Source organism: Colobus angolensis, unplaced genomic scaffold (assembly GCF_000951035.1).
Source record: "Colobus angolensis palliatus isolate OR3802 unplaced genomic scaffold, Cang.pa_1.0 Scaffold12, whole genome shotgun sequence".
NCBI lineage: Eukaryota > Metazoa > Chordata > Mammalia > Primates > Cercopithecidae > Colobus > Colobus angolensis.
Genome location: NW_012113141.1, coordinates 8,588,659 through 8,616,261, shown reverse-complemented (window position 1 = coordinate 8,616,261; position 27,603 = coordinate 8,588,659). Strand labels below are relative to the sequence as shown.

Genomic DNA, 27,603 nt, shown 5'->3' with positions numbered 1-27,603 from the left:
CTCAAGGAACTGCAAGTTCCTCCATTTTCCTCGAGCTGAAGGTGGGGGAGGGACAGTCTAAGATGAGGCAACAGGGGCCAGCTCTTGAAGGGTCTTACAAGCTATGTTAAAAAGGTTTGGAGGCCAGGAGAGGTGGCTCACGCCTGTAATCCCAGCACTTTGGGAGACCGGGACAAGCGGATCATGAGATCAGGAGATTGAGACCATCGTGGCTAACACGGTGAAACCCTGTCTCTACTAAAAATACAAAAATTAGCTGGGCGTGGTGGCGCATACCCGTAGTCCCAGCTACTCGGGAGGCTGAGGCAGGAGAATCGCTTGAACCTGGGAGTTGGAGGTTGCGATGAGCCGAGATAACGGCGTTGCACTCCAGCCTGGGCGACAAGTGCGAAACTCCATTTCAAAAAAAAAAAAATCCTTGTGCTAACTCTTCAAGGGGGATCGTATAGCACAGAAAGGTAAAGAAACACGTTGCCTGACGTATTGCAAACTGATATTCCAACTCTAATCTCTCTAACATCCGATCCTATATTTTCCTCACTCCACCATGCTGCGCCACCCTGAGGGAAGGTCTCCTCCCACGCCAGGTCTAGCATTGGCATAAACCAAGTCCAGACCCAACTGTAACCTGGACACGAACCCCTCCTTGGCCTTGCCTCCCCACAGAGTGCTGGGCTGACTTCAGTGGTTCTGAATGGGATGGACATGAATGTAGACTGCTTCCATGGGATGCCCTGGTGTGGGCTTTCCCTTCAAACTGGTCTTAAGGCCAAGGACAGCTGGGAACCTCCCCACTGCAGCCCATACCCTTCCCAGCTCCATCAGGGCCGCTGAGAAGTCACATGAGAGACGGCGAGACATCTCATCTCTTTTGCTGATAGCCAGCTCTGGCAGAAGGACAGGTTGACCTTTCTCAGTTTCTATTTTGGGACCCAAAACCCTTATAGACAGAGGAATCTCCCTCCCACCCTCAAAATGTTTCTGATGACAGTTGGCCCCTTTGGCTCTCAAAGTCTAGGGCAACACTCACCTCCCTTCTCCCCATTTGACATACAAGGCCCTCTTCAGCCTTCTCTTCTGAGAGGTCAGCCATCTTCATTACAGGACCATTGTTCAAACCTTCCCCCATTGGCCCGGCATGGTGGCTCACACCTGTAATCCCAGTACTTTGGGAGGCCGAGGCAGGCTGATCACTTGAGGTAGGAGTTCAAGACCAGTCAGACCAACACAGCAAAACCCCGTCTCTACTAAAAACACAAAAATTAGTGTGGCATGGTAGTGCATGCCTGTAATCCCAGCTACTCAGGAGGTTAAGCAGGAGAATCACTTAAACCCAGGAGGTGGTGGTGGCAGTGAGCCAAGATGTCACTGCACTCCAGCCTGGGTGACAGAGTGAGACCCTATCTAAAAAAACAAACAAACAAAAAACACTTTCCCCATTCCCCCATGAATCTTGTGGGCACGCTTTAAAAATGAAGCTTTCCATGTCTCTTATCCGTATTTCTCTGACTCTACAACTCAGAAAACTGTCCCTGACCTCCATAACTCAGAGACTCATCCAACAGACATCCAATCCAGCTCCTACCCAATTTGTGGCCCACCTAGACGGTACACTTCTTTCAGTTCTATCATTCATCCTTGGAACCAGCCACCTCCTCTGCACCCTGGATCTCTACTTTAACTCAGTCCTCATAACCTAATAGCCTTAGATAGGGCTCTACATCTACTAATTCCTCAGACATTTCTAAGCACCTACTATGTGTCAGACCCAGCACGTCCTTTGTTTCATTTAATCCTCAAATTCTCTGAGGTAGGTGTGATTATCCTTACTTTACAGATGAAGAAACTGAGGTTCAGGGAGGTAGCTGACTTGCAGAGGTCTCTCTGATTCCATGTTCTCACGGAGTTGGGGGGTGGGGGGAGGCTTAGGGAGGAAAAGGTCTTGTCTGCTCCAGAGGCCCCTTTGACTTGCTGAGTCACTTGCTCCTGTCCCACCTGTCCCTGTCAATCTCTGGGAAGGAGAAATGACACTGGAGAGGCAGAGAGGAGTGACCGCAGAGGCAGAGGGGTGGGCGGGCTGGCCCATGGCTGAGACCTCGCTCCCAGAGCTGGTGGGAGAGGACAAAGCCACGCCTTGCCCCAGCATCCTGGAGCTGGAGGAGCTCCTGAGGGCGGGGAAGTCTTCTTGCAGCCGTGTGGATGAAGTTTGGCCCAACCTTTTCATAGGAGATGCGTGAGTGATAGCTGGCCAAGGGTCATGGGGGTGGGGACAAGGAGAGGCAGTTCTTGATGGCTTTACCAGACACAGGAGGGTAGAAACAAGGAGAAATAGCTCTGCTCTGACCATCCCAGGCCAGGGACCTTCTCCAGGACCCCGGGGTGCCAAGGACAGTGCAGTGACCAGGTATGGCCACGAGGGGGAGCAGGGACTTCGCCTGCCTGAAAGCAGGGAGTCTCCCAGGAGTCCTGGGAAACACTTCCAGGACAACTGGCAAGTGTAGAGGTATAGGCCTGGGAAATAGTATTTGCAGCATGAGATGAGGTAGACAGCCCCCTGTTTCTGGACCCAGCCTCCCTCCTCTGGATACAGATGGTGGAGAAGCCTGAATGAAGGTGAATCAGAGAAGGTGTTGCCTCTCAACGTTTGTAGGCTAGAAGCAGGTATTAGGTGGTAGCCGGTAGAGGACGGATGTGCGTGGGAGGACATGGGGCAAGAAGGGAGGGGCAGCCAGGTTCCAGGGCTGAAGCAATCCCTTCCTTCCTGTCCTGGCCAAGGCAGGGGCAGAGGCCTTGAGGAAGCAGAGAGGGTCTAAAGATCCCCCAATGCACACATACCACCAGTTCTGCCACCAGAAAGTGTGGGGCTCTGGGTATGGGGCTGTGGAGTCAGACCCCATTTGGAGCTTGCTGGGGTTGGATTCTCTTTGGACCCTAATGGCTCGGTCCCTCTGCAGCAGGGGGCCAGGCAAAGCCTCCCTCCTGGTCCCATGGCTTGGCCATCATCCAGTGCCCTTCCTGCCCTCCCCAGGGCCACAGCAAACAACCGCTTTGAGCTGTGGAAGCTGGGCATCACCCACGTGCTGAACGCCGCCCACGGGGGCCTCTACTGTCAGGGCAGCCCTGACTTCTACGGCAGCAGTGTGAGCTACCTGGGGGTGCCAGCCCACGACCTCCCTGATTTTGACATCAGTGCCTACTTCTCCTCCGCGGCTGACTTCATCCACCGTGCCCTCAACACGCCTGGGGGTAGGACTTGGGGTCCAAGCCCATATCCCATCTTGCTCATTCCTGGGGAGGATGCCTCATTTCTTCTCAGTCATCAGTGCCCTCCCATCCCTTGTTTTTAAAAATCCTCTGCTTAGGGCCGGGTGCGGTGGCTCAAGCCTGTAATCCCAGCACTTTGGGAGGCCGAGACGGGCGAATCACGAGGTCAGGAGATCGAGACCATCCTGGCTAATCTGGTGAAACCCCGTCTCTACTAAAAAATACAAAAAACTAGCCAGGCGAGGTGGCGGGCACCTGTAGTCCCAGCTACTCAGGAGGCTGAGGCAGGAGAATGGCGGGAACCGGGAGGCGGAGCTTGCAGTGAGTCGAGATCGCGCCACTGCACTCCAGCCTGGGTGACAGAGCGAGACTCCGTCTCAAAAAAAAATAAAAAATAAAAGTAAAAAATACATTTTAAAAAAAGGAAAGAAAGAAAAGAAAAAAGAAATTCGGACCCTATCCCAAAGGCAGGCAGAACAGGTGTTGATCTACCCATTTTACCGATCAGGAAACTGAGATTCACAAAGGCTGAGTGACTTGCTCAGGATCACAAAGTACACCCAAGGCAGGGTCAGGAAAGGAGCATGGGTTCCCATCCCAGCCCGTGGGTGGGCCAGCTGGTGGGAAAGGGTTTTTCACCAGGATGTCTTCCTCAGCCAAGGTCCTGGTGCACTGTGTGGTGGGCGTGAGCCGCTCCGCCACGCTAGTCTTGGCGTACCTCATGCTGCACCAGCGGCTGTCCCTGCGCCAGGCGGTGATCACCGTGAGGCAGCACCGATGGGTCTTCCCCAACCGAGGCTTCCTGCACCAGCTCTGCAGGCTGGACCAGCAACTGCGCGGTGCCGGCCAGAGCTGAGGGGCCAGGTGAGGCCTCGGGGGGCGAAGCTGGATGTGGTTGGCAGGAAGAGGCCAGGTGAGGGCCTGGCCTGCGGACATAGGATTGGGTTCTTGCAGGATTGGTTGGCAGGGCTGCGTGTGGCTGGAAGTGAGGATTAAACGGGGCCTGGCCCTCTCCCTAAACTGCTGGGTTCCCTTCACCTACCCAAGGTCTCACCCAAGGGCCCGGCCTAGGCAGTTCTCCTATAGGACCCCCTAACCCATCTCCCCCACCCTACCTGGATCCTTCAGACCCCAAAGAGAAGAGGAGGACTAGGATGTGAGGGCGTGGAAAGCATAAAATGGAAGAGGGGAGACTTTCCTACCTGGTCTTGAGGCCAACCTGCCCTGCCTCAGCTGAAAGCCTGTGGGGGCTCCCCTAAATCTCACCGAGGCATCTGCACAGCCAGCCTGGACCCTCCTGAACCTCCACATCCCCTTCTCCCTAGGTCTGGACCCCAGGTACAGTGCCGCAGAGAAAACCTTCCAGACTTAGCTAATTCTCATCAGTGAGCTAAGGCCAGGCCTCCACGGCGGCTCCCCACCCAGCAGGGCCTGCCTCCACCTCTGCTTCCCCTACAACTCCTTCCCTGTCTCGTCTCAACCCTGTCTTTGGCTGTCCCCACCACCCCACACCACAGACAGGCTGCCATTTGGGGGTTGATGACTGGCCTGGGCATGCTTGGGAGCTGGAACAGCAGCAGCTTTTTCCTCCCAGAAGCCTCCCAGGGCAGGGCCTGACTCTCTCCCTGCCTCCCACCCCTAAGAGTGGTTCCTATCTCTGAAGGCATAGCCAGCCCAACCAGAAGGGAGGCCCTTCAGCAGCATTGACCCCTTCCCATGGGCTGGCTGGAGGATGAGCATCTTGGGGAGGAGAATTAGGGAAGGATCGGGGTTAAGTTTAGAGTTTGGGGGTGAGCATGATAAGAAACTTTGGGTTATAGCTGGGCTTGAGATTGGCCTGCCGCCAAGCTGTGGCATGGAGCTCTATGGGTAGAAGGTCTGAAGGGAGCATGTTTCCCATGGAATGGCAAGTTCCCAGCTTGCTCTCTCTCCTCTAGACAGGACCCAGGAACCTGGCAGAGCAGCAGATCTCAGACCATGCCCAGTCACCCCTCTCCCTCAGCCTGAGGCCTTAGGCTCCCTGACCTGTGGCCTCAGCATCTTTCCCATCAGGCAACTGACTTTGGGGGAGTTGGATAGGCAGGTGTATAGCATTGCACAATTCATGGAGGTGTCATCCACCAAACTGTGCAACTGGAGGCCCCAGGAGTTATGCAGTGTGCAGCCTGTGCAGCCGTACACAGCAGCTCTGGGTCTGGGGACTCTGAAAGATAAGGGGCCGATGGGAAGAGGTCATCTCTGTCCCTAAGCCATGGATATCAAATCTACCTCCTCATCTCTCCCAGCAGCTGCACTCACTTGACCTTATGCACAGGGCTTAAGGCAGAAGCAGGTTTAGGTGACAGCTCTTACCCCTGCCTCAACAAGTCCCAGCCAGCCTGGGCCTTGGTTCACCTGCCCGTAACACAGAGCTCATCTCTTTTCCAGAGCTGGTCCTTACTCCCTGCCATGGGGCTCTGCCAATTTGCCACCCTGGCACTGGTCCTTCTGGTGCTGCTGGAGGCTCTGGCCCAGGCGGACACACAGAAGATGGTGGGAGCCCAACGTGGAGTCCGCCCTAGAGCCTGCTACTCCATCCAGCTCCTCCTGGCGCCTGCACCCCCTCTCCGCCACTGTCTTTGGCCTCCACAGGTGGGAGTGGGCTCCCTTCTCAGCCAAGCCCTCAGGCGTCTTGGCCAGGGATCCCAGGTTCCCTGGGAAAGTGGGGAGGGCAGGAAAGAGGAAGGGGGTTTCAGGTATTTGTGATAGCTGTTGGCCACAGCTGCCTCCAGCAGCTCCCCTCAGGGTTCAGGGAGTCCTAGGAGGGGCTGAGCCTTAGCTCCCTGGAGCTCAGACCTCAGAGCCCCAGCAGGTGTGGCTGCAGGCATGGGTGTGCCCCGTCCCCATCATCTGGGAGTGCAAGTGGGAGAGTAGTATCAAGGTATGGGTGTATGACAAAGGTCTATGGATGACAGAGAAGGTTCCTCATGGGCCCAATTGAAGGTCCTAGCTGACCACAGTTAGCAGGGGAGAGACCTTAAAGACCATCTCTCTGGCTGCAGGGGACAGCGGGGCCTGGGTATCCCTGCCTTTTGGGTTGGGAGAGGAGCTTGGCAGAGGGTGGGAGTGGCCCTGGACACATTTCTTCTGCCTGCAGCCCAGGGCTGTCTGAAGACCTGCTCTACACCTGTGTCTGTGTGTGGACCGGCGCCGCTTCCCTCAGCCTGAGTCTTCTAGCTCTTTATCCTGGACCCGTCCCATCAACCTTGGCCCCTAACTGAGGGCCCCCGAACCTGGGTTCTGCTGTTGGCAATGCCACCAGTTTACATGTGATTTTTGGCTAGTCCCTTCACTGTCCTCCTCCACAGAACATCCTTCCAGCTTGAACTTTCTGCCCTTCCTCCATAATACCCTTGAAGGCCAAGGAAGAGGGTCTCACTCCAGTTGCGTAGCCTGGAGTGCAGTGGCATAGTCAGGGATTAGGGCTCACTGCAGCCTTGACTTCCTGGGCTCAGGTGATTCTCCCACCTCAGCTTCTTGAATAGATGGGACTACAAGCATGTGCCACCACAAGCAGTTAATTTTTTTTTTTTTTTTGAGACGGAGTCTCACTCTTGTTGCCCAGGCTGAAGTGCAATGGCATGATCTCACCTCACCGCAACCCCCGCCTCCCGGGTTCAAGTGATTCTCCTGCCTCAGGCTCCCGAGTAGCTGGGATTACAGGCATGTGTCACCATGCCAACTAATTTTGTATTTTGGTAGAGACAGGTTTTCTCCATGTTGGTCAGACTGGTCTCGAACTCCCGACCTCAGGTGATCCGCCCACCTTGGCCTCCCAAAGTGCTGGGATTACAGGCATGAGCCACTGCGACTGGCCCAACTGGCCATATTGTATTTTTTGTATTTTTAGTAGAGACAGGGTCTGGCCATATTGCCTAGACTGGTCTCGAACTCCTGGGCTCAAGCAATCCCCTCACCTCAGCCTCCCAAAGTGTCGGGATTATAGACGTTAGCCACTTTAGCCGGCCAAGGGACCTTTTAAAATGCTTTATTTGATCTTCCTTCTCCTGCTATCAACATACATGTACACAATATGCCACAGTCAGACCTGGGCTGAGCTGCCTTGATTCTTAGCAGTGCTGGGACAGAGGCCTGGGCCTGGAGGGAAAGGTGCCTGGCTAGGCTTGGCACTGGTCATGCCATGGAACCAGTGGACAAGTTGGGAGTGGCAGGGGAGGCTGGAAGAGGGGAGTAGACAGCATGCTTTATAATTAAACTCAAATCAAAAAATAGAAACAGCATCAAGTGTGCGGAGACAGGCAGCTGAAAGCCGGCAGCACAAACTGCCCGTCAGAGAAGTGCACCGCCCGGGCCAGATACTCACACAGGTGGGTGAGTGCCCCTAATTTGGGGGGGTAGGGTGTGGTCTCTGAGCATGCTGGGTAATGAGGGCCAGGACACTTGTGCCTGTGTGAGGAAGGGTGGGGGTTGGGTTGGGTAGAGAACTGACTGGGCCAGAGATGAAGGTGCAGACAAAGTATAGTAGAGGCAGAAAGACCTGGGCTTGAATCCTGACTCCCACATCAACTGGCTGTGTGACTCTGGGTGTGTTGCTTAACTTTTCTGAGTCTCGGTTTCTTCATCTGTAAAATGGGGATGATAATATTGCCTGCTCCATAAAGGCACTGTGAGAAAATATAAGTTCCTAGCTCTGTCTGACACATCCTTGATGAGTGCTAAATATAACAATTATTGCTGGACAGAGAAAGAAACATCAAGAAATACAGAGATAGAGAAGAAACCTCACTGTCCCGTAAGGAAGTTACCCTCCACCTAGGATATGGCTGGGGCTAGAAAGGGTAAGAGTAATTATAGTAGTGATAATAATAGTAAGATGCACCACTTATTGGGCATCTACCATGAGACAGACCCTGTGGGAGGTGCTTTATATTAATTATTACATGGAATTCTCACAGCAGCCTCACTGAAGAAACTGGCTCAGTGAAGACCACATAGATGCAAGTACCAGACCTGAGAATTCTGCCCAGGTCTGCCCTCCCCAATATCCGCAGGCTGAGTGCAGAGACCCACAGCTCTTCCCCACTGGCGCCACACGCCACCCTTCTGCAGTCTTTCTTCCCCACACTCCTCACTGGTCCTGCCCTGAGATCTCCAGCCCCACGTGGCCTGTGGCCACAGTCCTGTCTGGCCTCCCTGGAGTGGAGTCAGAAAGGATGGGCAGGAAGAAAGTCCAGGGGACCATCTGAAGCTGCAGCTGAGAGGTAGATGGCAAACAGCTGCCCCCTGCCCCAAGGAAGCCTGTGCCTCTGCCTGATGTCGTGGGCACGCAGAGCAGTGTCATGGGAGGCTGCAAAGGCACATGAGCTTCCTGGGGGAGGATGAGAGACAGAGGCAAATGGGGGAGCTACCCAGGGAGGAGAGATGCAAAGACAGAAAACAAGTGCATGGACTTGCAACCAGCAGCAGCACAGGAGCAGGCCAGGAAAAGCCCTGCCTACAGAGGCAGCTGCTCTGCTGAGCGGGGGAGGCAGGAAAGGGGAGAGGAGGAGCACAGGACCAGGGAGAGAAGGAGGGCTGCAGGGAGTGGGAGGGGAGCCCGGCCAGGCCCTGGCCCTGCTGGACATTGGGCCTGTGCCTCACCTGGCTGGGGCCGAGGAGACATGGAAGGTAATGTCAGGCGGGGCCCTCCGAAGACCGTCTGGGGTCTCAGAAACCGGCGGAGCTGCCACAACCACTGACTTCCCCTCCCTGGGAGGGCCTGGGGCTTAAAGGACGAGTCCCTGGGCGGGTGGCTGGGCCTGACTCTGATTGATGGTCTGGGCTGGGTCCCAGTAGAGTGGCCAGGCGAGGCAACACCCTGAGCATCGGGAGCGAGGCATTAGGTGGAGCCTGACCAGGAGTAGCGCTAAGTCCAGGGGAGAGCCCTGTTCTTCAGACCTGGGCCTAGGTCCCCTCGGAGGCAGAGGCACGTACTGTGTGGCCTACCAGCCCCCAAATCCTTCACCCCTCTGGAACCTCCTGGGGGTGGGGCCTGGCTGCCTGCTCCCTTGCATGGCTGGGCTACGAGACACCCATTGGCCACAGGGGGGCAGCCTCACCCCATGCCAAGCGCCGCAGGCCTGAGTCCAGTGCCCGTCCCACTTCCCAAAGCCCCATCTTCCTACCTGATGGCTCCAGACTAGTGTGGCTGTTGGACTCCCCTGGGGCCTGAGGGCTTCCCCCACTCCACCACACTACACTGCCCTCTGCCCTGCAGTGACCGCACATCCGGACCCTCCTCTGTCATTCTCGGGTCAGACGCCCAGAGCATCCTGAAAGTTAACTTCAGGATCCCTAGCAGGGGAAGATAAACTGTGGTCCAGATCAGGGCAAAGACTTGCTCATGACCACAGAATGAGTCACGGCAGCGTCCCGGGGAAGCCAGGCTCTCCTCCCTGCCTCAGAAGTTCTCTTCCCACCTCTTCAGGTAGCCTCCCATCTTCATGGGGGGTTATGGAACCAAGTGTCTTCAATCCCAAAGAGATACCAAGCAGAGAGGAGACCTGGGTGTTTAGAGGGACTGGAGAGCCCACCGCAGTCCACAAGGCCTCAGTCAGCTCTCAGACCCCACCCCCATGGGCGCCCCAGCCAGCACCTGGAATTCTAGCCGCTTCACAGTGTTTGTGTTCTGGGCGGAACCTGCCCAGCCCTGTTCCACTCAGGCAGAGTCCTGCCCCTGCACCCACTCCCCCATTCCTGGCCCCAGACCATGCCCCAGGTAGGTGGCAGGCCACTCAGCCGCCTGGAGAGGTCACAGTGGGGGATGAGGAGGACACCTGGGTCTTCACTTCCGCCTTGCCCGACAGCCTCCCACTGGGTGAGCCTGGCCAAGCCAGCAGCCTTGTGGGTGCCCGTTTCTCTTTCTGGTTCTGGCACTGCCTACCAAAGGGAAAAGATGTTCTTCCCAGTATGCACCTTCCCTAGTCACTGGTCCAGGGGATCAGGGGCAGTTAGCAAAGACAGGTCCCCCTCTCCAACACGGCACCAGGCCCATATTCTGGTGCCGCTGAAAATCCAGCTCCGCAGGGTCCCTGACTCCTTCAGCCAGCAGATGCCTGAAACAAGCCACCTGACCCGGGTGGGGCCTGACATCCAGCGCTGGCCTGAGTCGTGGGGGTAAGGAGGAAAACCCAGGGCCTATAGGCATGTGTGTGGTTCAGCAGCACCAGGCTCCCTTGAGAAAAAAGGGGGGTTAGTGACCACTCTCTGGAGGCCCCAAAGATGGTAACTGAAAGGCTTGGGGATGGACTAAAACCCCAGCCGTGCTACTTATGAGCCGTATGGCTTTGGGCGTCACTTTTTAAACATTCTGAGCTTTAGCTTCCTTCTGGGTAAAATAGGAACAGATCACGAACAGATCGTGGGATCATGAGCGAGACATCAGGCTTTTTGTTGTTGAGACGGAGTCTCGCTCTGTCGCCCAGGCTGGAGTGCAGTGGTGTGATCTTGGCTCACTACAACCTCTGCCTCACAGGTTCAAGAGATTCTCCTGCCTTAGCCTCCCAAGTAGCTGGTTCTACAGGAGTGGACCACCACACCTGGCTAATTTTTGTATTTGTGGTAGAGACAGGGTTTTGCCACATTGGCCAGGCTGGTCTTGAACTCCTGACCTCAGGGGTTCTGCCTGCCTCGGCCTTCCAAAGTGCAGGGATTACAGGCATGAGCCACCGTGCCCAGCCAGAGGCATCAGGCTTATAAGAGGCATTAGCTCATTCCGTGTGGAGATGCTAACAAATACCAGTTCACAGCCCTGGCCTCTTTACCTGGAGATGGGCTCTGATCGCCCAGTCCCTGAAAGTGGGAGGGGACAGGGGTCTGAGGATGAGTACTGGAAGTAGCAGGTGAGGGGGCTTGAGAGGTCACAGTGGGGGATGAGGAGGACACCTGGGTCTTCACTTCCACCTTGCCCAACAGCTGCCTATGTTGGTGGGGCGGGGGGTGCCCTGAGAACCACAGCCATCTGGGGCTTTCATCCCTACAAAGTCCAAGCTGACTTAGGGGTGAGATTTGCACTGACTAGTGCCACAAATAGGGAACTCCAAAGGCCCCTTGGCCAAAGCTTCATACAGCTGCAGCTCAGCAGAGGGCAGGAGAGAGGTCTGCCCAGCTCCATAGCAGTGACAAAGGATTGATTCCCTTGTTCCCTGGGGAAGGGTTCTAGGCCCTAGCCCCAGCTGAGCTTGTTAATACCTCATGTGAAATAGCTGCGGCCCTTCCCGCAGCATCCCTGTGGCACCTGGGTACTGCACCATGGGCTTCCCCATCAGCTGTATCCACCCTCCAGGAGCCTGCCTCCAGCCACTGCGGTGTCCACTCTGTTCCAGGATGGACTCCCTGCAGAAGCAGGACCTCCGGAGGCCCAAGATCCACGGGGCAGTCCGGGCATCCCCCTACCAGCCGCCCACGTTGGCTTCACTGCAGCGTTTGCTGTGGGTCCGTCAGGCTGCCATGCTGAACCACATCGACGAGGTCTGGCCCAGCCTCTTCCTGGGAGATGCGTGAGTAAGACCCACATTAGGAGTGGGGGTGGCAGAAGGGTGTGAGGTTCACACGGGAATGGGGGCATGAGCCTCTCCCAGGGCCCTCCAGGGCAGAGGGGGCACCCTTGCCTCCCACCGTCTCTTTCCCTATTTTTCTTTCCTTTTATATTATTACTGCTTTTAACTGTGGAACTAGAATGCACATAAGAAAAGGGCAAAGGGCCAGGTGTGGTGGCTCATGCCTGTAATCCCAGCACTTTGTGAGGCGAAGACAGGTGGATCACTTGAGGTCAGGAGTTCGAGACCAGCCTGGCCAACATTGTGAAACCTCATCTCTACTAAAAATACAAGAAATTAACCAGGCATGGTGGTGGAGACCTGTAATCGCAGCTACTCAGGAGGCTGAGGCAGGAGAATCACTTGAATCCGAGAGGCAGAGGTTGCAGTGAGCTGAGATCACACCACTGGACTCCAGCCTGGGCAATAAGAGCGAGACTCTGTGTCAAAAAAGAAAAAAAAAAGGAAAAAAGAAATGTACACAGAGCATATATGAACAGCTTCATCACCTAGTGAAGAAAAAGGATATTACCTGTCTCCCAGAAGCCCCTACTGAATCTTTCTCATTATAACTTTTCTATTCTCTGTGGTTAATCACTGTCTATTGAATTAATTATTTCCCTGTTTTTCTTTAAAGTTTTACCACCTATATACCTAAACAGTGTAGTCAGTTTCACCTGCTGTTTAAAATTATATGAGTGGAATCATATTGTGTGTGTTTTGTGCCTGGCATCATTTGCTCAAATTTGTGAGTCACCCATATTGTTATTGTTTGTAGAGAAAAGGTTTTGCCATGTTGCCCAGGCTGGTCTCGAACTCCTGAACTCGATGAATCCTCCTGCCTTGGTCTCCCAAAGTGTTGGGATTATAGGCATGAGCCACAGTGCCTGCCTGAAAAGGAGTCTTTTTTTTTTTTGAGATGGAGTCTAGCTCTGTCACTCAGGCTGGAGTGCAGTGGCGCAATCTTGGCTCACTGCAATCTCCGCCTCCTGGGTTTAAGCGATTCTCCTGACTCAGCCTTCTGAGCAGCTGGGACTACAGGCGCCCACCACCATGCCTGGCTAATTTTTGTGTTTTTAGTAGAGTTGGGGTGTCACCATGTTGGCCAGGCTGGTCTCAAACTCCTGACCTCAAGTGATCCGCCCACCTTAGTCTCCCAAAGTGCTGGATTTATAGGCGTGAGCCACCGCACCCAGCCTGAAAAGGAGTCTTAAACTCCAACTGGAGGACCCTTCACCCTGGGCCGATTTGCAGGCTCTTGTCTCTTCCCTTGGTGGGTGGTGGGCAGGGGTGTTTGCAAACTTCAACCCAGCCAGAGCTGCCACAGTGAGATCTACATCCACCCTCCTAACCCCTTGTGCCCTCCCCTCCAGGTACGCAGCCCGGGACAAGAGCAAGCTGACCCAGCTGGGAATCACCCACGTTGTGAATGCCGCTGCGGGCAAGTTCCAGGTGGACACAGGTGCCAAGTTCTACCGTGGAATGTCCCTGGAGTACTATGGCATCGAGGCAGATGACAACCCCTTCTTTGACCTCAGTGTCTACTTTCTGCCTGTTGCTCGATACATCCGAGCTGCCCTCAGTATTCCCCAAGGTGCACTTCTGGGTCTGGCGTGGTGGAGGGTGGAGGGTGTGCTTTAGGACTCTCCATTTTTCCAGTAGCACTGGTGGGTGGGAGTCCAGAGAGACAACCCCTTTCAGCAACCCTCCCACTCCATGGAGCAAATAGCTACTACCATTCAGTGAATGTCGCCTTCAGGGACACCCTCGAGGCTAGCAGTCACGGACATAACTAAGATCCAGTGTAGTCATCAGCATCACCACATCCCTCCATAAGAGGCCAGGCACTGGACAGAAGGTATAGGACCCAGCGAAGCTCTTGAGCGGACTCCTCTAAGATGAGTCCTTGGCATAGAGCTGCAGGGGCAGGCGAGAGGGCAGAACTCAGGGGAAAGGGAGGTAGGTGGACTAATCTGATGCAAACCCAGGGACCTGAGGAATTCAGTAAACCCCCTTCCCCTGGCCCAGAGTTGCAAAGAATACTGAGGAAGCACCTGGACCTGAAGAAGGAAACCCCAGCTGCTAACCTAAACCCTGCCTCTAACTTGCTATGTGACTTTGAGCCAGCCTCCTCTCTCTGGGCTTCGGTTGCCCCATTTGACAGAGTAGACAGTGTCAGTATTGCAGGATGCTGTAGAGGATGGCCGTGGGTGTCTCTTCTTCCCAAAGGAGTGGGTGGTTCAAGGGCAGGTAGCTGATGTTGGCTTGGTTCTCCCCACAGGCCGCGTGCTGGTACACTGTGCCATGGGGATAAGCCGCTCTGCCACACTTGTCCTGGCCTTCCTCATGATCTACGAGAACATGACACTGGTAGAGGCCATCCAGACGGTGCAGGCCCACCGCAATATCTGCCCTAACTCAGGCTTCCTCCAGCAGCTCCAGGTTCTGGACAACCGACTGGGGCGGGAGACGGGGCGGCTCTGATCTGGCAGGCGGCCAGGATCCCTGACCCTTGGCCTGACCCCACCAGCCTGGCCCTGGGGACAGCAGGCTCTGTTGTTCCTAGTGACCCTGAGATGTAAACAGCAAGTGGGGGCTGAGGCAGAGGCAGAGATAGCTGGGTGGTGACCTCTTAGCAGGTGAATTTCCCTGACCCAATCCAGAGATTCTTTATGCAAAAGTGAGTTCAGTCCATGTCTATAATAAAATATTCATCATCATAAAGACAGGCGATCTTTTGGTGGTCTGTGGGGCAATGGCTTACTCTCGGGATGGTGACAAGGTTCCAGATGGCTCGCCAACTCTGATTCAGTGGGATGGCAGCCTCGAGGAGGACAGGTGGGAATAATTCGTGATACCTGCCTTGGAGGAAGGAGTGGGGGTACAAGTGTGAGGATTAGATGAGCTCGTCCTCATCTTGTCCTCCTCATACCCTCCCCCAGGAGTTAGGCTGTCTGATAAAGACCCAAGTTCAATGCATCACCATTCTCTCCATGCCCATCCTACCCAAGGCTGAATATCAAAATTCACTGTGCACAAGTAGCATCTCTGGAAACCAGTCAGTCTTTTCACTGACACTCTGCTTTCAAAAATGGACTGCTTAAAATTAGACACCTAACAAATTAAAGCATTAAACAAGAGGATGATGGGATTGGGAAGGAGACATACCAGAAATACTAGGCAAAGGACAGTTACATGATGGAACAAAACAGCTCTGAGTTTCTTAGTTCTTATCTTAGCACAACATAAAATAAAACAATAAAGAAAGGCCCCCCTCCTAGCTTCCTCACATGTAAATACATCATAAAAACCCAAGGTATTTATAAGGATTAAATAGTCAGCTTTCCTCTACCTCTCTGGTTGCTCTTAGTGAGGTCTTGTCTCCTCTGTTTTTGTGTGTGTGTATTTGGGGTTTCTGGTTGTTTTGAGACAGGATCTCACTCTGTGGCCCAGACTGGAGTGCAGTGGCACAGTCAGCTCACTGCAGTCTTGAATCCTGCACCCCAGCTCGAGCAATCCTTTCATCTCAGCCTCCCAAGTAGCTGGGACCACAGGCGTGAGCCACCACACCCAGTTAATTTTTAAATTTTTTGGTAGAGATGAGGTCTCACTATGTTGTCCAGGCTGCTCTTGAACTCCTGGACTCAAGTGATTTTCCTGCCTCAGTCTTCCAAAGTGCTGGGATTACAGGTGTGAGCCACTGCACCTGGCCCCTTGCCTTCTTTGGCTGGCCCTTCAATATCAAGTTTTCTCAGGGTTCCATCTTCTGCCTCCTCTCTCCTGCAGTGTTTTTGCTCTCGCAGTTCTCTGCAACACTTGGTCCCAATCCTGCGTTGCTGTTGGCTGCCTCAGGTGCTCTCTGAGTCTTTTCCAGAGGGTATACATATGTCTTAGGTGGAGGATGGCGGCAGGACTGGTGCTGCTGTGTCCAGCTTAGTCACAGGGCCCAGTCCCCACCAGGCAGGTGCAGACACTCCTGGGCTTCCCACCCTAGGAATGGAAGACTGTTCTCAATTCATCCTGGGGTTGATGGAGTCTGTGATTCTCTAGAGCAGACAAAGTGTGTCCCAGTTCAGTAGCCCCACCTGCCCACTCCCAACTCCCTTGGGTCCCTCCTCCACCTGACAACTCAGTGCTTGTTGCTGTTTCTTACTCAGGCACCATCAGTGGGACCCAAGATAGTGGCTCCAGAAGCCAGTCATCCTCATCTGCGTACGGGCAGCCTGCCCCTGCTGGCTGGGGTGGATGCACTGCGGCTGCAACAGAGCCAGACTCTGGGCCTGGGGCTTGGGTTCCAGCAAGTCACCTTCTTGGGGCTCTGTAGATTGGGTGCAGAATCTGGGGCTGTAGGGAGAGATTGAAAGAAGCCATGAGGAGGCAGGTGGAGGGAAAGCGAAATATTCCCCAAGTACTGAGGAAATTGAGGCCGAGCTCCAGGCTGGCACTCCTCTGGGATGACTTCCTGCCTGCCACACTCACCCAGGGAAGGCTGTAATAACACATCTCCCTCTTGTATAGACCAGCCTTGTGAAAGAAGTGGTGTATTGTGAGGAGCATGACTTTGGAGGCAGACTCTTTGGGTTCAAATCCTACTTCTTCCCTTTGTCAGATGTATGATCTCAGTTAATCTCTCCATACCTCAGTTTCCTTATCCATAACACGGGATTAATGACAGCCACCACATATGATTGCTGTAAGGATTAAATGGGGCATATAGAAAGTGCTTTGCACAATATGTGGTGAGTTCCCAGAAATGGTAGCTGTGGCCAGGTGCAGTGCTTCAAGCCTGTAATCCCAGCACTTTGGGAGGCCAAGGCAGGAGGATCACCTGAGCTCAAGAGTTCGAGACCAGCTTGGGCAACATGCCAAGACCTCATCTCATTTATAAAAATAATAAAATACATAAATAAATGATAGCTGTGATCAATCATCATCACAGCACATAGCACTGGGGCTCCAGTCTTGGACTGAAAGCTGGCAGCATTCTCAGTGCATTGAATGAATGGATGAATGAGTAAAAATTAGCTGACTTAAAGGCAAGATGGTGTCCTGGATTGGATCCTGGGGTTTTTCTTGTTTGTTTGCTTTTTGTTTTGAGACGGAGTCTCCCTCTGTCACCCAGACTGGAGTGCAGTGACACAATCTCAGCTCACTGCAACTTCCACCTCCCAGGTTCAAGTGATTCTCCTGCCTCAGCCTTCTGAGTATCTGGGATTACAGGCGCCTGCCATCATGCCTGGCTATTTTTTGTATTTTTTGTTTTTTTTTTTTTTTTTTTTTTTTTTTTTTTTTTTTTTTTGAGACGGAGTCTTGCTCTGTCACCCAGGCTGGAGTGCAGTGGCCGGATCTCAGCTCACTGCAAGCTCCACCTCCCGGGTTTATGCCATTCTTCTGCCTCAGCCTTCCAAGTAGCTGGGACTACAGGTGCCCGCCACCTCACCCGGCTAGTTTTTTGTATTTTTTAGTAGAGACGGGGTTTCACCGTGTTAGCCAGGATGGTCTCAATCTCCTGACCTCGTGATCCGCCCATCTCGGCCTCCCAAAGTGCTGGGATTACAGGCTTGAGCCACTGCACCCAGCTATTTTTTGTATTTTTAATAGGAACAGGGTTTCACCATGTTGGCCGGGCTGGTCTTGAACTCCTGACCTCAGGTGATCTGCCCACCTTGGCCTCCCAAAGTGCTGGGATTACAGGTGTGAGCCACTGTGCCCGACATATTTTTTATTTATTTATTTATTATTATTATTTTTTAGTAGAGACAGGGTTTCACCATGTTGGTCAGGCTGGTCTCTAACTCCTGACCTCGAATGAACTGCCTGCCTCAGCCTCCCAAAGTGCTGAGATTATAGGAGTGAGCCACCGCACCTGGCCTTGGATTGGATCCTGGAACAGAAAAAGGATGTAAGTGGAAAAACTGGTAAAATCTGAATAAAGTTTGTGGTTTAGTTAATACTGTTATAGGAATGTTGATTTCTTTGATAAATGTAGCAAGGTTATGTAAGAAGCTAACATCAGAGAAAGCTGAGTGGACATACAAGAAATGTCTCTGCTATCTTTGTAAGTCTGCTGTAAATCTAAAATTATTTCAAAAATAATAAAATTAGCTGACAATTACCAACTGTTTTGCATATATGCCAGCACTGTGCCAAGTTCTTTAGAAACATAATTTTTTTTCCAAATTTCATCCATAATGTTTTATGTCTTTTGAAAACACACGAATCAGAGCCCAGGAGCTATAGGCTACAGTGAGCCAAGCTGTGATTGCACCACTGCAGTCCAGCCTGGGTGACAGAGTGGGACCCTGTCTCTAAAAAAGAAAGGAAAAAAAAATCACATATCGAATACAGCAAAATGTTAAGATTTGACCATATTTATGGAGTTATGGGTATATAGGTGTTTATTACATGATTTTTTATATTTTAAAAAATACTTCATTACTTTAAAAATTAAAAATAAATAAATCTACTAACTTCTAAATTAGGAACATCCTACTCTATATTTAGGTTTGGAAACCATCAAGTCAAATGGAGTTTAGGAAGTATTCTGGGCTGGGCGCAGTGGCTCATGCCTGTAATCCCAGCACTTTGGGAGGCCGAGGCAGATGGATCACTTGAGGTCAAGAGTTAGAGACCAGCCTGGCCAACATGGTGAAACCCTATCTCTATTAAAAATACAAAAATTAGCGGGGCGTGGTGGCGCATATCTGTAGTTCCAACTACTTGGGAGGCTGAGACACAAGAATCGCTTGAACCTGGGAGGCAGAGGCTGCAGTGAGCCAAGATTGCGCCACTGTATTTCAGCCTGGGTGACAGAGTGAGACTCGGTCTCCAAAAAATAAATAAATAAAAGTAAAACTTTAAAGAGGCTATATTACAAATAATCTTGCTTAAGAAAAAAGGTAATGATGACTCAGTTGGTAGTATTTTTTTTTTTTTTTTTTTTTTTGAGATGGAGTCTCGCTCTGTTGCCCAGGCTGGAGTGCAGTGGCCGGATCTCAGCTCACTGCAAGCTCCGCCTCCCAGGTTTACGCCATTCTCCTGCCTCAGCCTCCCGAGTAGCTGGGACTACAGACACCCGCCACCTCGCCTGGCTAATTTTTTGTATTTTTTAGTAGAGACGGGGTTTCACCGTGTTAGCCAGGATGGTCTCGATCTCCTGACCTCGTGATCCGCCCGTCTCGGCCTCCCAAAGTGCTGGGATTACAGGCTTGAGCCACTGCGCCCGGCCCAGTTGGTAGTATTTAGATTAAATGACCGTGTTGAAGAGAAGCCAAGCCAGTGAGTCATACTCTCCATCATTTCTTTCACTCTTCGCAATCCTGTAGGGTGGGTCGTGTGAATACCATTTTATGGGTGAGAACACAGGCACAGGGAGATTAGGCCTGAACAGCAGCTAGTAGTGATTGAGAACTTTATTATCTACCCATGATTTAGTCAGTCAGCCTAGGCCAATGGCTCAGACAGCCCCAAAACTTCATTGACTTAAATTCAACAATACTTTTATTTATTGATTAATATTTTTATTTTTGAGATAGCGTATCACTCTGTTGCCCAGACTGGAGTGTAGTGGTACGATCACAGCTCACTGCAGCCTTGACTTTCTGGGCTCAAGGGGTCCTCCCACCTCAGCCTCCTGAGTAGTTGGGACCACAGGCACATGCCACCATAAGCGGCTGATTTTTTGTAGAGACAGGGTCTCCCTATGTTACCACACTAATGCCAAACTCCTGGGCTCAAGTGATCCTCCCGCCTTGGCCTCCCAAAGTGCTGGGTTGACAGGCATGAGCCACTGCGCCTGGCCAGGCCATACTTTATTTTTTTATTCACAACACAGGTTGATGGAGGGCTGGGAGAGTAAGCACGGAGGAATGGAGGCCAAGTCTACCACTCTCCTTCAAGTTCCATGGGCCAGAACCAGTCACATGGCCATACCTAAATGCAGGGGAAGCCGGGAAATAGTCTAGGGTGGTGCCTAGAAATAAAAGGAAATTGCAGATATTAGTGATCATGAGCTTTCTACAGCGGGCATTAAAAAATACAAAAACAGGCTTTGCAGATGCCACCACCACTGCCAGGAGCCCTGTACCATCAGCCACGGTCAACCCCACCGTGTTCTTCGACATCGCCGCGAGCCCTTAGGCTGTGTCTCCTTCGAGTTGTTTGCAGACACATTTCCAAAGACAGCGGAAAACTTTTGTGCTCTGAGCACTGGAAAGAAAGGATTTGGTTGCAAGGGTTCCTGCTTTCACAGAATTATTCCAGGGTTTATGTGTCAGAGTGGTGACTTCACACGCCATAATGGCACTGGTGGCGAGTCCACCTACGGGGAGAAATTTGATGACGAGAACTTCATCCTAAAGCAGACAGGTCCTGGCATCTTGTCCATGGCAAATGCTGGACCCAACATAAATGGTTCCCAGTTTTTCATCTGCACTGCCAAGACTGAGTGGTTCGATGGCGAGTGTGTGGCCCTTGGCAAGGTGAAAGAAGGCATGAATATTGTGGAGGCCATGGAGGGTCCAGGAATGGCAGGACCAGCAAGAGGATCAGCAATGCTGACTATGGACAGCTCTAATAAGTCTGACTTGTGCTTTATCTTCACCACCGGACCATTCCTTCCGTAGCTCAGGAGAGCAGCCGCCACCCCATTTGCTCACAGTATCCTATCGTCTTTGCGCTCTCGCTGCAGTTCCCTTTGGGTTACATGTTTTCCTTGTTCCCTTCCATGCCTAGCTGGATTGCAGAGTTGAGTTAAGTTTATGATTATGAAATAAAAACTAAATACCAAAAAAAAACCCAAAATATATACATACACATACACACGTGTAATGTATATGTATTTATAATTTTTACATTTGTATTAATTTAGAAATTATATATATGTATAATTAAACTCTCATAAATGCTAAGAGGTAGATATTGTTGTTATTCCCTTTCTACAGATAAGAAAACTGAGGCTTAAAGAGCTTAAGTAAACTTCTCAGGTCACTTAGCTAGCAGGGTAGAATCATACAACCAACTCGGTCAGTGAACCTGTGTTCTTAAGCACTTCCTGAGCCTCCACTCTGGATCGGCCTTAGTGACTTGCTGGCCAGGTGAATTCAGCAGAAGCGGCATTCTGGGGCTTCTGAGGCTGTCATCAGACATCTTCTTTGCATCTTCTGCCTGGGTCACTTGGAATATGCTCTCTGGGAATCCTGAGCCACCCTGTGAGAAGCCGGCCTGCACCCCACTCTGCCATGCTGGAGTGGTCATGGGTAGGCCAACTGGTTGACAGCCTCACTGAGCCCAGACATTAGACATTTGAGTGACCCTTTCTTGGTCACTCCAGACCAGCACATCTGCCAGTGAAATACCACAGAGTGACCTCTTTCAATGCCACATGGAACAGCAAAATTGTTTACTGAACCCTCCTGAATTACTGACCGAAAATGAGATATCAGAAAATGCTCTTGTTTGGAGTCACTAAGTTTTGGGGGTAGTTTGTTACATACATCAGTGGATAACCAGCACAGGGGCAGAGCCAGGTCTGACCAGCAGCCCTGGCTTGTAGCCACTTCATTAGCCTCCAGAGGAGTGTGTGTGTGATGAAGGGACAGGGTGGCCACATGCATCTTCCCATGCTGAGTGCATGGAGATGAGAGGCCCTTGTCTACAGAGGATGAAGATGGCAATAGAGCCCCACTGGAGACCAGGAAAGATGTTAGGGGCCCAAGGGGGATATTGGTGGCAAAGGCCTTGAGATGGGGAGGGTGGAGAGGCTACCAGAAAGAAAAACTTTCCTTGCTCCTCATCCACACCCCCAGCTCTTTCCTAAGCTCCAGCTACCCTACCTTCCTCCCAGGGCAATAAACTTCTGCTGAGAGTCCCGAGACCTCCTTCCTGCCCTCGGCAAGGCCTCCTGGGGGTTCTGCCGGCCTCTAGCTCAGAGCCAGGCCTCGATGGCTGACTCCTCTGCTTTCTGCCGCGGGGTGGGGAGGCCAGCTGCAGTGTGGACTCTAGCCAGGGAGGCCTTGGGGGAAACTTGGTTGCAGAAAACTCAAGGGGAACTGGCCTGCCCCATGATGTCCTCCCCAGGTACTGCCCTCCCTACCAAGCAGGAGGAACCGCCACCATTATTTTCCTTTGCCTCAGATCACTGCTTTTCTCAGCTCATTCCCCCAGGTGTCTGCATTCATCTCCTCATCCGTGCTTCCTGAGCCTATGATGTCAGGTCAGCCTGGTCTCTTTCCTTGGGAGCTGCTAGCATTTCCCCTCCTCTGAGATTTTCTGCACTCCGGCTGCTACTTCAGAGCCTTCCATCAGCCCATTCTTCCCCCACCCCCACCCTCTCGCTCTCTCCTCAGAACCCTTCCCCTTTCACACCTGTGCAGGTGTTCGGGCTTTGCCTCCTGGACTCTCTGAGCCTGTGATGGGGCTCCTGGGACCCATGATTAGGACCCCATCAGACTAGGCTTGTGGGCTGCAGCTTAGTGATAGTGATTGCTAGGACCATCCTGATTTCGATAGTGATTGTGAGGGAGGGCCCAGGATCAGGGGCACACTTTAAAAGGAGTGCTGGAGAAGGCATCACTTCACTTGAGTGATGAACTTGCAGGCAGCAGTGCTAAGGGGGAAGCTTGGGAGTGGGATGAAGGGGCTCTTCTGGTTCCTTCTCAGCCATGCCACATGAATATGAATGAGCACTCTGTCCAGCCTGTGCAAGGCACCCACCGTGCCAGCACCCCTTTCTGAGGGATTCCTGTCCTCACAAACTCTTTACAGGGTGGATCTGTTGTCCTAGCCAGAGATCCATCAGGCTGCATCAGGATGGGCCCTGTTAAAAAAAAAAAAAATTAGTGATGCTTTTTAAAGCACAGAAAGGAAGACTTTAGGACCAGCGAGATGGGTGTGGGGACCACAGCAGTGGGATTCTGCAGCGGGAAGAAGAGATTGGGCTCAACTCTGAATATAGCATGGGCAAGCGGGAATTTATAGACAATGAGAGGGGTAGAATTAGTGGAAGGAAAATTACCAAGAGGAAATATCAGGACTAAGAGGCTATTGGCTAAACCAGCCTAATAGGATTTTTGCTGAAAACAGGCCAGGATGGCTGGATATCGCCTGAAGAAGGGTGGATGAGGAGAAACCTGATCAGATATGCAGGGCAGCAGGGGGCAGGGAGGAGTTCCTGGTAAACAGACTTAGCGGGGTTGTTGCTAAAACTTGATTTTACCAGGAAGTGCACAGATGGGCCTAGGAGAAGGTTAGGGAGACTGACTGAAGTTGGTCAAGCCAAGAATCTTTGTCTGGAGCTGGGTAATGACTTCTACTTGCCTCCCAATATTCATTCTCCCCTTTACTTTGGCAAAGAACCTTGAGTGTTAGCTGGGTGGCTGTGAACCCAGCTAAAGTAGAACATCTCCCAGTCTCCTTGCAGGTGTGACCAAGTGACTACATTCTGGCCGATGAGATGTAAGCGGAATTCTTACGCGGAACTTCTGAAAAGTCTCTTTAAAAGGGAAAGTCTAGGCCGAGGTGGGTAGATCACCTGAGGTCAGGAGTTCAAGACCAGCCTGGCCAACATGATGAAACCCTGTCTTCACTAAAAACAGAAAAATTAGTCGGCCATGGTAGTGGGTGCCTGTAGTCCCAGCTACTAGGGAGTCTGAGGCAGAAGAATTGCTTGAACCCTGGAGGGGGAGGTTGCAGTAAGCTGAGATGGTGCCACTGTACTCCAGCCTGGGTGACAGAGGGAGACTCCATCTCAAAAAACAAAAACAAAAACAAAAAACCTCCATGGTGCTGTCTGGAGTATGAATGTGAGTGCGGGGCTCCCTGCTCATCCTGGACCGCCTCTGCCCTCCAACTGAGAGAGAAATGATTATCTGGTTTAAGCCACCATTTTTCAAGTCTCCGTTACTTACCCTAAACCTGTTCTTAACCATTCTGTCTCCTGACCCACAGGTAGCCAGAGACCTGTGAAGCCCTTTCATGTAAGAGCTGCCATTGACAGGATGGGGGATTGCCCACCCAATGAGGCACTCTCTGGGAGAGTTTGAATGGGAGATGGAGTCAGAGATGGCAGGTTGGGTGGGGAGGGGCCTGCAGAGAGAAATCAGGAAGCAGGAGCCAGGAGGCAGCAGAAGTCACCAAGAACCAGAGGCAGGCAGCTGCAGCCACAGGAACCTCAGAGGCAAAGCAGAGGAGAGCCGAGTCCCCGTAACTAGAGTGCTGGGAGGCAGAGCAGTCTGCACTTGAGAACCCATGCAGAGCCGGCCAGGGAGCCATGGGCCATGCCGGGAGGCACTCCCATTGCCCAGCAGAGTCCTTGCTCTTAAGTGTGTTACTCATGAATCTTTGAGGTCACCTGAGTGGGGGTCCACCTTGTGGCACCTGAAAGAACTTCATCATTCACTTATTGAAACTTGATCAGACCATGGGCACCACCTGAAGAGAGGGAGCACCTTTGGGAGGATGGCAGGTCAATGGATCTAGGCCTGTCCCAGAAATGGGCACCACACAGAGGTATGTGGCCCAGTCTCACTCACTCTCCATCCAGCGTTGTCCCTCTTGAAAAGCAGAGACATGTCTTCAGCAAGGAGATCATAATACACCCCGCCACCTGCACACCGCCACCACCAAGCTGCACCACTGCCTGGTGCAGGAACTAAAAGGTAGGAAGAACCAGGCCTTGGACGCAGGTGGACTTGGGTTTTCACTGCAACTCCTCCTGAGATTAGGAGCTGCGACCAGGAGCTGCGACCATCATGTGACCAGCTGTGTGAGCCTGAGGAGATATTGAACTCCTCTGAGTCTCAGGTTCCTCAAGTGTCAAAGTGAGCAGGATTAACAGCCTTGCGCAGCCCTGCTGGGAGGGTGGAAATAACGAAGCAGCTCAGTGCCTGGCACATAGTAGGCGCTCAGTACAAGCTTGAGCATCTTTCCTTCTGCTGAGACAACCAAGGGCACAGAAGGAAGACCTGTATCTCCAATTCCTGAGTGGGCGGTGGGAGGGCTCGTCACACAGACCCCAAGAGAGGTTGTCTTTTCCAGCAGCGTCTCAGAACAGCAGTAGGGAGGAGGTGCGTGGGTGAGGCAGGAGGATATAACAGGGCCATTACAGTCAGCCAGTTTCTAAAAGACCCTCATCTGGCTTTACTTCACATTCTTTTAAATATATGTATATGATTTACAAACTTTTGCCAAGCAGTTTCACAGAGATAACAGGCTCTGCATTCTATTATAGATTTCCTAACTGTGATTGTCAACTTCCATTAGGATATTAGGCTGTCATGACAAGCACAGCCCTCCTACGTAACACTCAGATTCTCCAACTACTACAGTATTTGCTTAATGAAAAGATTCTTGCAGGCTCTCCAGAATCCCTACTGATCTTTATTCTGATCCTTAATTTAGAGAAAAGTAAAATGCCTTCTGTGAAACCTCCTCACTTTTTCAACAAAGACTCTGGTGTGGTCTGGCCAAAGTATATGCATGTTCATACATGCACACACACACACACACACACACACACATGCATACACACTTGAAGCAGGCTTATGAGAAAAATCTGGAGTGTCTTGGAATTCTTTTTCAATTATAGCTCAATAAAAATGTCCTCATAAAATCCTAGGTAAGCAATTGCTTTGCCTACAGGATGGGGCTACCCACAACCCAGGGAACCCCGCCTGGTGTGATTAGGGGAGGAAGGGCAGAAAGCCAGAGTTGATTCCTCCATCCTCCCCCCAACCCCACCCTCCTCACACACAACAGACATAATGGGCTCCTCTAAGGAACTGAGAATAGCCCATGTTAGGGGGGAAGGTAGGGGGAAATCTCCTTCTTTCTGAAGCCTGTCTAAGTCTGTCCAGTCAAGAGGCCAGAAGGCGGTAAGCCCTGTATCAAGCATAATATTTTGAAAATACTGAATGGCTGTACTTTTCATTCCTCTCCCTGACAATTAAGTTCTCTAGAAGTAGGGTTGCCAGATAAAATACACGACACCCAGTTAAATTTGAGTTTCAGATAAGCAACAGATAATTTTTTTAACATAAATATGTCCCAAAGAAGCATGGGACAACTTACATTAAAAATGTATTTGTAGGCCGGTGCAGTGGCTCATGCCTGTAATCCCAGCACTTTGGGAGACTGAGGTGGGAGGATCACTTGAGACTAGGAGTTCAAGACAAGCCTGGGCAACAAAGTGAGATCCCCCATCTTTACAAAAAATAAAGGAAAAAAGTAGCCAGGTGTGGTGGCGCATGCCTGTAGTCCCAGCTACTCAGGAGGCTGAGGTGGGAGGATTGCTTGAGCCTGAGAGGTCGAGGCTGCAGTCAGCTGTGATCATGTGTAGGGTCCAGCCCCACAGGGTTGGTGGGTTTTTCTCCCCGTGTGCAGAGACAAGAGATTGTAGAAATAAAGACACAAGACAAAGAGATAAAAGAAAAGACAGCTGGGCCCGGGGGACCACTACCACCAAGACGCGGAGACCGGTAGTGGCTCTGAACGCCAGGCTGCGCTGACATTCACTGGACACAAGACAAAGGGGCAGGGCAAGGAGTGTGAGCCATCTCCAGTGATAGGTAAGGTCACGTGGGCCATGGGTCCACTGGACAGGGGGCCCCTCCCTGCCTGGCAGCCGAGGCAGAGAGAAAGAGAGGAGAGAGAGAGAGACAGCTTACGCCATTATTTCTGCATATCAGAGACTTTTAGTACTTTCACTAATTTGCTACTGTTATCTAAAAGGGAGAGCCAGGTGTACAGGATGGAACATGAAGGCGGACTAGGAGCGTGGCCACTGAAGCACAGCATCACAGGGAGATGGTCAGGCCTCCGGACAACTGCGGGCGAGCCTGACATCAGGCCTTCCACAAGAGGTGGAGTAGAGTCTTCTCTAAACTCCCACCAGGAAGAGGGAGACTCCCTTTCCCAGTCCGCTAAGTAGCGGGTGTTTTTCCTTGACACTGACGCTACGGCTAGACCACGGTCTGCTTGGCAACAGGCGTCCTCCCAGATGCCGGCGTTACCACTAGACCAAGGAGCCCTCTAGTGGCCCTGTCCAGGCGTGACAGAAGGCTCACACTTGTCTTCTGGTCACTTCTCACTATGTCCCCTCAGCTCCTATCTCTGTATGGCCTGGCCCTTCCTAGGTTGCAATTGTAGAGCAAGGATTATTATAATATTGGAATAAAGAGTAATTGCTACAAACTAATGATTAATGTATTCATATATAATCATATCTATTATTGATATCTAGTATAACTTTTTATTTTATATATTTTATTATACTGGAACAGCTCGTGCCCTCAATCTTTTGCCTCGGCACCTAGGTGACTTGCCGCCCACAATCATGCCACTGCATTCCAGCCTGGGTGACAGAGCAAGACCCTATTTCGAAAAACGAAAAACAAAAACCCATTTATTTGTAAATCTTTCAACCCTACCTGGAACTCATTTTGTCATTATTGTCTCAGAAAAATAGGAAAGGAAGACCACATCCAGTAGGAGGAGGCCAAGACGAGAAGATATTCTGGTAAGAAAGGAAAAGAAAGAGGATGCTTGAAGAAGACAGGAGGTGAGGAGGGGCAGCGACAGAGGTCTATGAAAGGTGACCTCCCTTCTCTAAGACAGCGTCCCAAATGTAGGTGGGAGTACCATATAAAACGAGGAAGACGCTGAAAGAGGGGGACTTTGCTCTTTACTCAGGCTTCTAGAAGATCATTTTGCACCAATATAGGTGTGCAACAGCCAGACTCAAGGGGCCCACAGCATCAACGCCTTC

The 27,603-nt window shown here is 51.8% G+C and overlaps 1 protein-coding gene across 8 annotated transcripts; it reads left to right on the top strand.

Moving 5' to 3' along the window:
• The first annotated feature begins 2,023 nt into the window (after positions 1–2,023).
• DUSP13 (dual specificity phosphatase 13) lies at positions 2,024–14,568 on the top strand. Of its 8 annotated transcripts, none has more exons than XM_011928509.1 (8): positions 2,047–2,233; positions 3,029–3,246; positions 3,926–4,128; positions 5,692–5,895; positions 7,537–7,631; positions 11,628–11,801; positions 13,214–13,434; positions 14,122–14,568. In XM_011928509.1, the coding sequence occupies exons 1-8, from the start codon at positions 2,085–2,087 to the stop codon at positions 14,322–14,324; spliced, it is 1,467 nt and encodes a 488-aa protein (XP_011783899.1). In that variant the 5' UTR covers positions 2,047–2,084; the 3' UTR covers positions 14,325–14,568. The 8 variants fall into 8 exon arrangements, with proteins under 8 accessions (XP_011783920.1, XP_011783916.1, XP_011783910.1 ...); XM_011928514.1 differs by having other exon boundaries at positions 2,048–2,233; positions 3,921–4,128; XM_011928530.1 differs by lacking the exon at positions 3,926–4,128 and having other exon boundaries at positions 2,024–2,233; positions 2,955–3,246.
• Positions 14,569–27,603: the final 13,035 nt, after the last annotated feature.